General features: G+C 45.6%; 1 protein-coding gene across 1 annotated transcript; it reads right to left on the reverse strand.

Moving 5' to 3' along the window:
* Positions 1-441: 441 nt before the first annotated feature.
* Positions 442-12,095, reverse strand: ZFAND2A (zinc finger AN1-type containing 2A). Its single transcript, XM_079120678.1, has 7 exons — positions 11,857-12,095; positions 10,465-10,560; positions 9,625-9,719; positions 6,315-6,446; positions 3,844-3,971; positions 3,015-3,077; positions 442-2,754 (listed from the first exon to the last, which is right to left on the reverse strand). The coding sequence occupies exons 2-7, from the start codon at positions 10,517-10,519 to the stop codon at positions 2,739-2,741; spliced, it is 489 nt and encodes a 162-aa protein (XP_078976804.1). The 5' UTR covers positions 10,520-10,560; positions 11,857-12,095; the 3' UTR covers positions 442-2,738.
* Between the last annotated feature and the right edge of the window lie 3,273 nt (positions 12,096-15,368).

The raw sequence follows: 15,368 nt of genomic DNA on the forward strand, positions 1-15,368 counted from the left end.
AGCTGAGTGTCTATGAAGAGTGCCCAAGGAAAAATATTAAACAATCTGAGCTTCTCGGCAGAAATCTCAATGTAACATTAGAATGTGCCAACCAAACCTGAAGATGAAAAAACAAACTACTAAATTCACAATCCCTCCTGATAAAACATGGGCTCAGGTTGAGTGTCCAGTATTTGAAACTCAGAGGACCAGAAACGTTTTGGGTTTTCTGATATTTTCATATACATAAATGAAGTATCTTGGGGAGGGGACCCACATCTAAACGCAAAAATTCATTCACATTTCATATACACTTTATACACAGGACTAATTTTTTAAACTCATTTTTAAACTTTTTTCTGAGGTGTTGGGGATTAAACGCAGCACCTCACGTGCTAGACAAGTGCTCTACCACTGAACTACACCCAGCCTGAAGATTAATTTTATACAATATTTTTAGTGTGTGTTTTGATTGCAACCTGTCATGTGAGATCAGGTGTAGATTCCTTTTGTGATGTTAGCATTCAAAAAGGTTTGGATTTTGGAGCATTTCACGTTTTAGAATAGGGACAATATACCTGTAATGCTTTTGTCCTTTAGTCTGGATGCTCTGGAACAGTTGTCCAATAGGAATTTAACATAAACCACCTACCTCGTTTTTAAATTTCAAGTAGTCACAAAGAAATCAGAAACAGATGAAATTAACCTTCATGCTTTATTAATCAAGCACACCTAAGATATCATTTCAGCATGTAAAGGATGTTTTTAAAATTACATTTACATTTTAATATGGTCTTCAAAACCTGGTGTGCTTTGATTCTCCATCAGGATACACCTCAATGTGAATAGTGAGTTTTCAACAGGGATTTGTATTTAGATTTCACAAGACTCAGTCTTAGAGCACATGCTTAGCATGTGCAAGGCTCTGCATTAAATCCCTAGCACCAAAAACTCCCCCAAAATTTGCAGTTAAAAATTGCTTCACAAACCCAGGCTCCTAACATACTTCCAGGTTTTCTAACAACTGAATTGGGTGGTTTTCAAACTTAAAAGTTTAGCTATGCTGCTACAATTCAAGAGCCCATGGCCTGAGCCAGGCATGGTGGCTATAATTCCAGCTGCTTAGAAGGCTGAGGCAGAAGGATCACAAGTTCAATGCAAGCCTCAGCAACTTAAGAGAGGCCCTAAGCAACTCAGCAAGACCCTGTTTCAAAATTAAAAATAAAGGGCTGGATATGTGACTCTGTGGTTAAGTGCTCCTGGGTTCAATCCCTGGTACAAAAAAAGAAAAAAAAAAAAAAAAAGAAGAAGAATTAAAAAAAAAAAAAAAAATCCATGGCCTGCATGGCTAGTGGCTGCCACACTGGACAGTGAAGTTGTAGGAAAGTGGCTTATCCAAGCATGTCCCTAGACCAGCAGCACCACCTGCAACATTCTAAGTACAAATCTTGAATCCACACAGACCTAGAATCAGAAGCTTGGGTTGGACACTCTGAAAAGCCCTTTACCATTCTGATGTGTAATGACACTGGAAAACATCAGCCTAGAATAAATGCCATTAAAAGAGGCAGCACAGACCCAGTCTAATCACCTATTTGAAGGACGGAAACTGAATGGACCCCTCCCCCATTATATTTAGAGGCTATGATTCCAGAAAAAAGGTAGCTGCTAGGATTTTTGTTAAGACAAACTTTCTCGGCAGATGCCTGAGATGTTAAGGCTGGATTGTGGGGCTGAGGTCAGGACCAGCTCCGGGTATCATTCCATTTCTCCTCATCCTTGATCCCCAGGGTCCCGGGCAGTGAGAGAGCTATCTGGTTTCAAGGTGGTCAGTATGAACCTAATGCTGTATTTACCTCACCAGGGGACAGAGGACACCACCTGCACTGTGTGAGATCACAGCCAGCAGCAGAAAACATCAGGTCAGCAACGCCACATTGGTTCATCACCCAAATTATGAGAGACCATGGCTGCCCACTTCAGCTCCTTCTACTTGGATTTCCTCCTGTTGAAATCATAAAATCATCCCCAGTATTCAATCATAAAACCTCCAATACTCAAAGAAACCCTCTGCCTGCTATCACGGTTTTAAATTGCTTCTGGAAGTTTCTATCACTTCAACACCAGACATTGCTTCATCTTGAATAGGTAGCGTTTTGTGACTTTCTTCTTGCAGTTGACAGCAAACCCAGGTAGAAACAAGCTCTCTCACAGGCTAGCTCATCACCTAGTTTAAGAAGTCAGCTGTGGTAGATGGCATGTGGGGTCCAAATGCATGCCCTTTCTCAAGAGCAGTCCAGCCCTGAGTCAGGACCAGGCACAAAAATGACTTGTGTCCTTTCAGCAACTGAGAGCCATCCTGGGCAAGAACCTTCAATAATGTATTCCGCTTCCTAGGTTCAAACAGACACCTCATTACAGAAGCCACATGGGCAAACCCCACACCTGTGGTCAGTTGTCTGTTGTTTACATGCTAGAAACTTCCCAAAGACTGGATCCTGAACCAGTTTGATGCCAATACCAACAATCCAGCTTATTCAGATATCACTTTTGAAGCCACCAAATTTTGTTCCTGTGGTGACATAACCTGCCTTAGAGTATCAATATCCCTCTGATTGTTTATTTTGCCAAACATTGGAAATGTTCAAGTTTGACTGCTTGCCATGGGAAGTAAAAAAGTACTAGCGCATCAGTCATGTGCGAAGTTAAACAGTGCGTGGAATGATTTCAGGTGCAGCGCCAAAACAGATACTGTCATGTCATTTTGCTTTCCACCTGGAAGAGAACAGAAAGAACCAACTATTTTAGATGCATCTTGATTACCTCAAAGTGGCCAATCTTTCAGGAGTCTTGGAGTCCAAGTAAGATGTCCCAGGAACAGTTATGCTATGGACTGTTGTGATCTGGAGCTGGAAGGGACTTGTAACTTGGGGCTCATGTTCACCTTCCTGGGGAAGCATGTCATGTCCCACACTTGGCTATAACTGTACTATGACTACTGGTCACAGAACTGCACCCAAGATATACACACTGACCTGAGTCGCTGGGTCAGCCAACTGGAGGATGGCTTAGACTCAGAAGCGCTGGTTGCTGAGCACCTAGAGAGAGGAGAGACATGTGTTCTACCCCTTCTAGTTCACCCAATTCAGACATGGACAACAAGCAACTGAAAGTAACACACACTTCTCCTTTTATTCAAGGGCAAGTGCAGAGCAATGCTGCTGCTGGGGAAAGGTGCTAGCACCAGGGGTTGAACAATGTCCTCCAAATCCTGCTGAAGCCCTAACCCCTAGGGCCTCAGAGTGTGATCTGATGTGGAGACAGGATCTTCATGGAGGTGAGCAAGTTCAGGAGAGCGAGTCTACTGAACCAGTCCCTACAAAAAGGGGAAGACAGGCCCCAGCTACACACAAGGGAACACCCTGGGAAGACAGAGATCTCGGTGATGCATCCACATGTCTAGGCTCACCAGAGATGGCTGGCAGATTGTGAGAAGCTGGGAGACGCCTAAGCAGATGCTCCCTTTGCTCTCAGAAAGAGCCAGTCTGCTGATCTCTATTTTGGCTTTCCAGCTTCCAGACAGGTGAAAAGAATAAATTCCTATTGTTGAGGTCACTCGGCATACAGTACTTAGTTACAACAGTTACAGGAAACTAATGCAGCTAGCCTCCTACTTTAACTCAGAATCCAATTTTATCACAACCCCAAGTGTACAAGAGATACTTAAGATGAGCAACTTGGTATGGAACAATGCTCAAAGTCTGTCCACACCCCACCCCGCCCACCCGGGCCCCAGGGTTCAGGCTGGTTTTTTGCACGCACGCACGCATGCAGGCTCAGCCACGGCCAGATGCCTCTCCTCACCCCGCTCTGCAGCTGTGGTCCAGAGGGTGTCTGTGCTGAATGCAGAAGTTGCCATGGCACTGCACACAGGCCAGCTGCAGCATCTCCTTCTTTCTGCATCCTTCTTTTGAGCATCGGTATGTGAAAACCTGGGAGAGCAAAATCACTTCCGTGAGCTGGGCTTAACAGTCCCCAACAACGCCACACACTCAAGAAACAGGTCTCAGCTACCTGGACGAAGACATCATCCTATGTCATCCAAGGTCCTTTGGAGACACCTTAATGTCAGGCGAAGAGACAAACACAGATTAAGGAACTGGCAAAATTGGGGATCATGTGAAGATGGTCAGGAGCTGTCTCCAGAAGACTAGGAAAACCAGAGTTAAAGGACTTCACACTTATTTATGGTAGTGTAGGTGTGAGGTATGTAATAAAATGTACTGATTAACATAGTTGATAACTGCAAACCAGGATCTATAACTAGAGACTGATGTAAGTGTGACAAATGCCAATTCCCTAGAAGAAAACGTCTTTCATAAGACAGAAGTTTAACGTGTGTGCTTGTTTTGGAGAACGGCAGAACAGGGTGAGGTCACTCACCCAAGAAATCAGGTGCAAGAGAACCACCTGAATGAGCCTCCCAGGGAAGAGCAGTACACAGCCAGGGGACCCAGACCCTGGGGTGTGGCCTGGGGAAGGTAGGGTCTGGGTCCACAGTCCAGGGGACAGGGAGCCTGGAGAAGGCTCAGTGAGGCCAGCCTCTTCAACATCTGGTTAAGGAGCAGATTCCTACACTGATTCTGGTTCTGCCCGTCCTGAAATACTGGAGAATTGACAGAGATTTTCTGAAAGGGATAATCCCACAAGAGCAAAGAAGAAAAAGAAAGAGATTTTTGAAAATAAAGAGCACACAGAAGAGTGATGACAAACTTGGCAGGTAAGACAAAGGTCACCTGTCAGCTAGGAGAAGACCACAGAGAAAACCTACTCATGGGAACTGGGGCAGTGGGACAACACGGTGGCTGCAGGCCTGTTTCAGAAGCTGACTCCATGACCTCTCCCACAGATGGGGGTCAGAGGGAGGCCGCTGCCTGGGGAGTGCAGCATGGGGAGGGGGACAAGGGAAGGAGGGGAGAGCAATAGCAGGTTGAGGTGCCACTCAGACCCTGGGCTGCTCTCTCCACTTGGCTCCCAGGACCCTGGAGGCCATGAGCACATCCTCCAGGCAAGAGGAGGGACGCCTCTGGGGAATTCCATTAGCCCAAAAGAAAAACCGAAAGACATGGACCTCAGGAGCTTCCTGAGCGAGTGGACCAGGAAGATGACCCACAGCAGAGGCTGAGTCCGCTCTGCACCTGCTAAGTAGCCAGCTCCAGAGCACAAGCTTGAGGACACTTACTGTGACACACAGAAAGGGCAGGTAAGAAAGCAGAGTCTAAGGACACATTCAACAGGAAAAACCTGTCAGGGCTCCTGTGCCAAAGTAACAGGAATCCAGAGAGAAGAAAGGAGAGAGTGGAGGAAATCAGAGACCAAAAGAACATTCCAGAACCCTGGAGACAGAGTTTCCAGTGGGAGGGTCCACTGTGTGCCCAGCACAGAGAAGAACCTTCAAGGTGCTGGAGAAAAACTGGGCCAGAGTTAGGGTGGAAAAACCCAGAACAAGGGATCTCTGGGCTGTTGTCCTAAAAGTAACAGAGTCCTAGACACCCCCACAAGCACCTCCAACGATACTGGGAGGACAGAGCTGGAAGAAAAGGTGTGCAAATAACAGAAGAGCAGATAAGAGCTAAATCCTCAGTACACAATGCAGCAAACAGATAACAGCTAAAACTAAAGAGCAAGTAAGACAGATCGGGGTAGAACAGTCATGAGCAGAAAAAGCAGTTACCACGAACAAGCAAGCAGGACCCACTGAGCGTGAACACACTGCCTGGGGAACAGGGACCTGTTGTCTTCCTACCACACTTCCCCCCAAATGAACAGATAAACAACTTCAATGAAAATATGGATGCTCCAAACCAAGAACACAATGTCTGGAGCTGGGGACACAACTTAGTGGTAAAGTATGCCTAGCATGTGCAAAGTCCTGGGTTCTGTCCCCAACACTGTAAAAAATTTAAATGCTGAATGTGTGAATTTTATAATCTTTTACCTGCTTAGAAGTAAAAGATTAGGAGCTTAGAAAATAAACGTGAATTGTATTAACAGAATGGTTCTATTCCTTAACTCTTCACCATGGGAGAAACACTGGTTTATTCCTATGAAAGAAGACCCTAACCTAGAACCCCTCATGTTTAGGGACTATTTCCATAACTAAAAACTCAGGCCATTCACAACAAAAGAAAATAATGATTTATCATTAAGGGATTAACTTTGTACATAAATAAATCACGAGGACTAATTTTTCACAGTTGGAAAACTGACCTACTTCCCCCTAAAGAAAAATCAATATTCTCAGGTCATAGAACTGACCCAGAACTTGTCCTTACCTTCTCTTTCTTCTCCCCAGGATGAAACTTGCAGTCTCTGTCAATGTGCTCTCCAACCACCACATCTGGTATCTCTCCCCTTTTTACAGGGATGGGGATGTTGCAAAGTGGACACACAGGGACCTGGACATTCTAAAGATAAAGAATGTGAGACGATATCTGAGATCTACACAAGGAAAAGTTGAAGCACAAGCAGAGCGCACAAACTGGCATCCGACCACTCCTGAGAGCCAGGCAGCCCTGGAACCCGAGGGGCAGCTGCCTCCAGGGCAGTTGAGTGGAATCCAAATAAAAGACAATCAACCAATTGTGGAAAGAACCTTTCCTGAGTAAAAGGATCAGGGAGGGAAGCTGGTAAGATCAAATGGGTGTCTCAGGACAGCCAGGCTGTGTGTCCAGCATGTACAAATGAGAGGACCTGCCCTACACCTTCAGAGTAAAGATGACAAGAAAAAATACTGACCAAAAGGTCCTCTAGCTCGATTCAAGTGCCAACCACTTCTGTGATCCTCTGGTGGCTTCCCACATGGCTTTACACATAAGGAAGAGTACCTCAGTGAACAGAGAACACACACTGAGGCAGACTGCTTGACCCATAGTGACCATTGCTGACTGCACGCCCAAGGCTGCAGGGGCTCTGGAGGGAGTGATGGGCCACCCAGCAGCTGAATGGTTAAAACCCTGAGCCAGGCTGGGTGTGGTGGTGCACACTTGTAATCCCAGTAACTCAAGAGGCCAAGTTCAAGGTCAGTCTCAGCAACTTAGCATGGCCCTGAGCAACTTAGCAAGACCCTGTCTCAAAAATTAAAAAACAGGCTGGGGATGTGGTTCAGTGGTTAAGCAGCCCTTCCTAGTACCAAAAAAAATTAACAAAATAAATAACAGGGCTGGGGATGTGTGGCTCAACGGTAAAGTACTCCGGTGTTAAATCCCCAGTACCAAAAACAAAACCAAACAAAAAACAAAAAACCCTGAGCCAGGACAGGAGCTGAGGGAATGGATCATGAAAACAGTGAGGTGGCAGTTACATTAGACAGGTGGCTGTAATCAAAAAACTGTGGGGCTTGCAGGCTGTGGGTGGAGCTGAAAGTTTCAGAGTGGTGTTCCTCAGTTGGCAAGTTCCTCTGCTGGCAGAGAAATAATGCATTATCAGGTGACTTCCAGCCAGACTCCTCCCACAGGGGGACCTGGGAAGGACCAGTTGTCACATGAACAGGATAGCTGGTCTAGTCATCAGTGCCTGGTAAACATGAGGAGTGAGTCACACTCCCACCTGCCTTGATGACCCAGAGAGGGTGGAGGGGCCAATTCTGGTCAAAGCATGTGATTCCAAGTTACCCACACTTCATCTGCCACCAGGGTGAAGTGGCAGAATTCACTGAAATCAACTATGAATCACCCAGAAACAGAGTGAGCACAGCTGGAAGACACCTAAAAAAGCCAACAGAGGTCCGAAGACCATGATGAATTAGCATGTTTCAGGCATCTTCCAGTTTCTATTGTGTACTATTTGAATCATCTAAAAATATACCAAGGCTGCGCAGATGCCCAAATGAATAAGCACCTTTAACACCTTCCTGAATAGACTGCATGTCAAGTCTGAAACACTTCCTTAGCTCATAAAAACACAGCTGTTTTCTCTTGGTGCAATGGATCAAAGGAACCAAGTACTTTAACATTAAAAGTGAGCTTTGAAAGTTAGGTTGTGTGTATCAAAGTTAGGCAGCTGCAACTTGGCCAAAAGGGAGGAAAGTTTCCCTGTAGCCTCAGGGATCAATCACATCAAGGGCTGCAGTCTGCCTCCCAGACACAAAAAGAGATATCAATACTGTTGGGGGCTGTGCCATGTTGGCGGCGCCAGGATGGCGCCTGATCACATCGGCAGCGAGGAGGTTAATTGACGTAAGCACACTCAGGTGATTTTCTCGTCCATGCACACAATGTATGCGCCTGTGTTCTCGAGCACTAATTGCCTGCTCGGAGCGTCTGGCCTAATCTTTGCGTAAGAGGCGTGGCCCTGCTCTCCGCGTCCTGGAGGTGATATTAGCGTAGGCGGAGCGAGACAGAGACACAGCAGCCATTACCAGAAAAACAGTAGCAGAAGACACGCCACAGGAGCCATTAGAAGCAGCCAGAGGGAAAAACACGGACAGCAGCCATTAGCAGAAAAGCAGGAGAAGGACACACGTGCGGCAGTAGCCAGAGAAGACACGCCACAGCAGCCATTAGCAAAAAAGCCAGAAGAAAGAACACAGCAGCGAGTAGGGGCAGCGGTGGAAGGCAGATTGTGGAACGGAGAACTGAGACGCATCACTAGGGCACCTTATGCAGGACTTTAAGGCGTGGCAGGCCTCTCTCCTTCTAAGCTCTAAGAAAAGCCTGTCTTTCTTTCAAAGTTTCTCTCTTAAGCAAAGTTTCTTTCTCTCTGATAAGTGGGGTCTCTCTCTCTCTCCTCTCAAAGCAAGTAAACCTCATTTCCTCTATCCTCTATGAACAAGCAAGAAAGCAGTGCACCAAAGAGAAAGATAGAAGTGCCTCAGTTTCCACTCCACCACCCATAAGACCCATGCAAGTTGTTGCTGCAGGCGGTGACAAATATCCATGGATTTTGGAACCGCAAAGAGCCAGCGACGAATACGGGGGGTGGGGGGGGGGGTGAAGTACTTTAAAGAAAGACTACGGCAGTTTCAAACCACAGGGCTCCTGTTGACATTCCAACTATCCCCAAAGACCTACTGCTTACTGATGACCCCCGTGCAACTAATCCAGTAGAGCTTAATGCCCAGAAAGATGCAGCATGCATCTAAACCTATTCCAAACAACTTGTATAGCCAGTAAGGCCAAATGAAAATTCTTCACAACAGGTTATTTCACCTCAACCCACTGTCCCCCTTCTTCCTTTAAAAACCCAGTCCTCCTACCATGAAGGGACATTGTCTTAGTTGCTAATAAACCTATACCTCCTGATTTGCAAATCCCTCCTATGCCTAGATAAACACTATCTCTGTATTTGTGTTAACCTTATTTATGGTTCTGTGGTTCACAGTTACAATTTGACTCCAAAAGTCCTGAAAAATAAAATCTCAGAAACTTTAGAGCTGTACTGTCCAACAGAACTTTCTGCCACGGTGGAAACACTCCTTACCTGTGCTGTTCAATACAGAGGTCACTGGCCACATGTGGTCACTGAACACTTGAAATATGGCTGGTTCATATTAAGTGACCACCTGTGGCTACTGTCTGCTACAGTGGACCGTGAAGCTTTAGACAGTACAGATTAGAACCTTCTGAACAGAGTGTGATGAATTACCTTCTTAAATGCAAAAGGACACTTATGGCCAGCATAGGTAAAATGATCTTTACAGTAATCTTGCTTACATGCATCACACTTTAGTGGAAGAAAATCTAAAAAATACAAACAAAACAGTAAAGACTTCTAAGGATTAGAACAAAACAATTTTAGCCCATACTAAGCAGGTACTTACCTATACTAAGTGCTTCATGCTTATAAGATAAATCGCTCAATAAGTTATCACATGTAAGAAAACAACTTTAGGGTTTTGCATTTAACAATGCCAAATTACATTTAAGGATCTATCAGGCTCTTTTCAAGAGAGATCCCATTTCAAGCAGCAACAGTTATTTTTTGGTATCAGGGATTGAACCCAGGGGCACTTACCCACTGACAGAGTCTCACTAAATTGCTGAGGCTGGCTCTGAAATTGTGATCCTCCTGCTTCAGCCTCCTGAGCCACTGGGATTACAGGAATGAGCCACCACACCCAGGGCATCACAGTTATTTAAGCACATATTTGACACAGGCATATGTCGATACTCAGTAATAATGTTGAATAGAACCTACACCCCATGCCAGAGTTCCAAAATTGATAAGCCATGAAGGCCAAGATATGGAGAATTATCAGTATATCAAGGTAATGGCCAAATCTCCCAGCTAGGGGCCATGGGGCACACCTGTAATTCCAACTATTTGCAAGGCTGAGACAGAGGATGGCAAGTTTGAGGCCAGTCTGGGCAACAAAGCAAGACCCCCATCTCAAAAACCAAAACAAAACAAAATAAGACACATTTGTCCCCATAAAACAGCCAACAAAATACAATTTTCTATTAATGTGCTCTTAAAAGTACTTACCTAGTTGCTTGCAAGTCTTTTCTGAACAATGCTTTCCCAAATCAGGAAACTCCATGATGAGAAGTATTAAAAATAGAGATGGCAGTTCAATATCACCTAGGAGAATTAGAAGTTAGGAGGAGAGAAATGAAGTCTCCAGGATTTATAACATCAGCTACTGAAAGTAAACAGACATCCTCTAGGGAGCACTTAATGTCCAAGTCATCCTGGGCCCTTGCACAAGAATGAAGTATCACAAATTCTTGTTGACTTTTCAGTCAAAAGAAAAACTGGAGTTTTAGCACAAATACCAGCCTCAGAACCAACTCCATGATCAAAGATAGAGTACTTTTCAGTCCTTCTAATCCCTAGTTCATGAAGTTCACCAGACTTCAGGTTTTCACTAAACCACATTTCAGCTCATGATGAAAGGGGTTTCCCATGTTCAATTCGCACAGCTGCCAGGGAAAATTACAGTCCTGAAGGACTTTAAGTCACAATTTAATTTATTGAATATACTTGTTGACATAAACAAAACTGTTACCAGGTGCTAAATCACATTAGCTGACTATACTATCCAGAGAAGATTTAACTCTGTCCCTTGTCTCCCTCTGTCTCCCTGATGCATTGAGTTTTACTTTGAGCTTATTCCTTAATGACATAACTAGCCCAGAGTTGATCACTGATCATGGAGAGGTGCCAGCCATTAACTCACCATGGAGAATACTTAAGTTGCTGCACTGGAGAAAGGACTTATGCCCAAATAGGGGTCCAGAGGGTCCCTCTATGACCTTCATCTACCCAACCTCTCAAAGTTCTTGTCCCTCCCGGAATTCAACTAACCAGGATATTTTTCCAGATCTTCCCATCAGCTCTCTCCATACACCTGGGGCCCTCTCCTAAGCTGTCCTGTGCCTGGAAGATTCTTGACCCAGTTCGGTCCTTTGGAACCTCCATTTAAAATGTCATATCCTCAAAAGGGTCATCCCTAACATTCTTGCCAGCTCCTATTTAGGCGAAATGCCCTCTACTCTTCCTTTCCCAAACCATTATAACTCCCAAGGGCTGACTTTTGTAGATTTTGCTCATCTTTTACAGATGGGCTCGACACAGTGAACACAGACTAGGTGTCCAGGGAATTTTTGTTGTTGTTATTCAGATACTTGACCAGAACCTGGTCTCAATTCCAAAATGATCTTATTCTTCAGCACTGCACTGGTCTAAGGATGCCTGGACCGGAGAGGGGGTCGGGGAACTCACTCTACTGTGACAGTGAAGCCGTGTCCCTACAGGGCTGGACTGACTGCGAGGAAATGGGAGCACCGCTGGAGGGTTGGTTTACGACCCCCTAGGCTCTGGCACAGTCCCCTGTGCCTCGGGCAGACCCCTACCCCTCACAGCCCATCCCGGTACCTGGTTCCTGGCGGGGACCAGAGCAGCCGGGGCCAGTAGGTGGTGGCAGAGACAGAAGCGGAGACGTTGTCCGTGGTCAGCCACAAGGACCAAGGTAGCAAGAACGATGGCACCGGGAAACACACCAGGATGCCCAAGGCGCATACGCACCCACCAGGAGAACAACATCGCCACGCCCCGCAGGTCGGTCCATTTATCCCCAGCTGCCGCGTAGGAAAGCCGCCCAGCCCGGGCGTTCCGGGCGCGCCCCGATGACGTCACCCGCAGGCCAGCCAATCCCGCCGCGCTACGACGACGTCAGCGGTCATCTGGCCAACCACGATGGCCCGCGCACTCCCCGCCCCTCCGCCTCCCTTCTCGAACTGTCCGGCAGCGTCTAGCGGCGCACGGCTGAGTCACGGTGAGGAGGCTGCGCGCCGGCGCAGCGGGGTTTCGAGCCTAGTCGCCTAGTCGCCAGCGGCGGCCTGGACCGCCTCGGGGAGCCAGGTTCGAGCGGCTGGACCGCAGCGCCAGGTCGCCGGTGGGGCTGAGTCTCCGTTTCCAACAGGTGTGACCTTGGCTGTCACGTCGAACTCAGGGAAAGAAACCCCGAAATGTGCGCACGCCCCACTAGGCACCCCGATTTCGGTGTGTCGCTGCATTTGCTTCATTGCACCCTGTCCTCTCGACAAATATTTATATACGTATTATGTATATATAGTTCATATGTGTGTCTACAGATATATGGGCATGTGGATACACACGTCTATATGTACACATCTGTATGTGTGTGTGTGTGTGTGTAGAGAGAGGTCCTTCTCAGAAGTTGTGTTCTGTAAAGTCCCAGCAAACATAAGAGCGGAGAGCTGAACAGCAAACTCCTGGGGAAATACAGGATCAGGTCTCTCTCAGCCCATTGTTAACATTGCCTGCGTTGAAGGACACCTTATTTAATATGTGGGTTCATGACCAACATCCCAGCAACATGTGGTCCAATCTTCGGGGCAGGCGGCTTCAGGAAAGGGATTTCCTCCTTAAAAGGAATGCCCAACAGAATGTGGCCCTCTTCTATAAGATCTTTGTGGTACTTGGAAATAGTAACTCTCTTGCTGCTCTGAGGGCTGGCTAAGTGAGGGCCAAATCAAGTTGCTGATGTGGCAGAGCAGAAAGGAAGGACCTAGGTGACCTGATGACATTGTTGAGCTGCTAAACAAGGTGGTTGTCTCTTTAACACGAGATAGCATGTTCATATTGTTCAAGGCATTGGTGGTGATGTTTTCTAGTATTTGCAGTCAGAAGGATTCTTAATTTTAAGAGAAGTGATTTCAGCGTAGGACATACCAGCTATGAGACATATGTGGAAAGTTGGCCATGAGTGTGGAACTCAGGTAAAAGGCCTAGCCTCAGGAAATAGTCAGAAATCAGCAACATAAATATGTGACTGCATGCTTACGTGTTGATGAGATTTCCTAGGGAAAGGGTGCTTGTAGAGAAGAGTTCAGGCACAAAGCCTTGGGGAAATCCAATATTCAAAAAATCAAAGGAAGATGAACCAGCCCAGTCAATGGAGGATGAACCACCAAAGAACTTAGGAGGAAAATAAGGAGGGAGGAGTTCTTATTTCTCTGGAGTCAAGTCAGGGAGGAGCACTTTCTAGAGGGAGAAGCAGTGAACTGCCCAGAGCAAGATGAGGATGGAAAGTCTGTTGGATTTAGGGTAGGCAGATCACCAGTTCCTGGAGAACAGTCTGAGAGGTGAAAGCAGGAGTCAGACAAATGGGATGGAGAGCAAGGATGAAGTGGGAAGCACCTGGGTGCCAGGCATAGTTGCAACCTAAGGAAAGTTGGATGTTTGTCCCATTCCAGCCTGGATAAACAGGCTGGATAAACAGGCGAGACTGCCCACTGCCACTTCTCTGCTTTGGATACATGGTCAATATTGCCTTTACATTTATAATTCATATCCTCCACAAATATTTATTGGGTGCCTGCTGTGTGCACAGCATGCACCCCATTAGGCCTCAAGAAAACAAGATTATGCCGGATCCCTGACTCTTCCTAGAGGCTTACAGTCTTGTTCTGAGGCAACTGGACAGTAAGTAAACATTGTGCTTATTAGGTCTCAGGACAGAGGCTCTCATCATTATTGGAATTCAGATAATAAATTCCCAGAGCAGGCCTGGAGACACTGGACAGAATATCTAAGGTTTCACAAAGAAGGTTGATCTGGTGGGCCTCAAAGATGGGAAATTGGACTAGGCAAGAGAACCAGGGGAGACTGCCAAAGCCAAGCTTATGTGGGCCTGGACTCCTGATGGTGGGAGGCAAGAACCCAACTCAAAATAGATTTTTTTTCAAAAGGGGGATACTGGCTCCTAAATTTTAGATGTGCCTGGATCCAAAAGCTCAAATGAGGTCTTTTGGTACCCCTGCCTCTGAATTCTTTTTTTTTTTCCTGGTGCAGCCTCTTTTTTATTAAAAGAATTTAAATTGACATATTTGTGGGATACAATGTGATATTTCAATTACTACCCCACATGCAGTCATCAGATCAGGGTGACTGGCATTTCTATCAGCGCATAGATTTTTTTTTAAATTTATTTTTATTGTAAACAAATGGGATACATGTTGTTTCTGTTTGTACATGGGGTAACAGCATACCATTTGTGTAGTCATACATTTACATAGGGTAATGAGGTTTGATTCATTCCATTATTTTTTCCTCCCCCCCTTCTTTTCCCTCTATACAGTCCCTCCTTCCTCCATTCTTGCCCCCCTCCCACCCCCCATTATGTATCATCATCTGCTTATCAGTGAGATCTTTCGTCTTTTGGATTTTTGAGATTGGCTTATCTCACTTAGTGTGATATTCTCCAATTTCATCCATTTGCCTGCAAATGTCATAATTTTATTATTCTTTATAGCTGAGTAATATTCCATGATATATATATATACCACAGTTTCTTTATCCATTCATCAATTGAAGGACATCTAGGTTGGTTCCACAGTCTGGCTATTGTGAATTGAGCAGCTATGAACATTGATGTGGCTGTATCTCTGTAGTATGCTGATTTTAAGTCCTTTGGGTATAGGCCAAGGAGTGGGATAGCTGGGTCAAATGGTGGGTCCATTCCAAGTTTTCTAAGGAATCTCCACACTGCTTTCCAGAGTAGCTGCACTAATTTGCATCCCCACCAACAATGTATGAGTGTACCTTTTTCCCCACATCCTCTCCAACACCTATGGTTGCTTGTATTCTTGATAATCACCATTCTCATTGGGGTAAGATGGAATCTTAGTGTAGTTTTGATTTGCATTTCTTTTATTACTAAAGATGGTGAACATTTTTTCATATGTTTGTTGATTGCTTGTAGATCTTCTGTGAAGCATCTGTTCATATCCTTAGCCCATTTGTTGATTGGGTTATTTGTATTCTTCATGTAGAGTTTTTCGAGTTCTTTATATATTCTGGAAATTAGTGCTCTATCTGAAGTATGAGTGGCAAAGATATTCTCCCACTCTGTAGGCTCTCTC

The sequence above is a fragment of the Sciurus vulgaris genome (genome assembly GCF_902686455.1).
Source record: "Sciurus vulgaris genome assembly, chromosome: 18".
Lineage (NCBI taxonomy): Eukaryota > Metazoa > Chordata > Mammalia > Rodentia > Sciuridae > Sciurus > Sciurus vulgaris.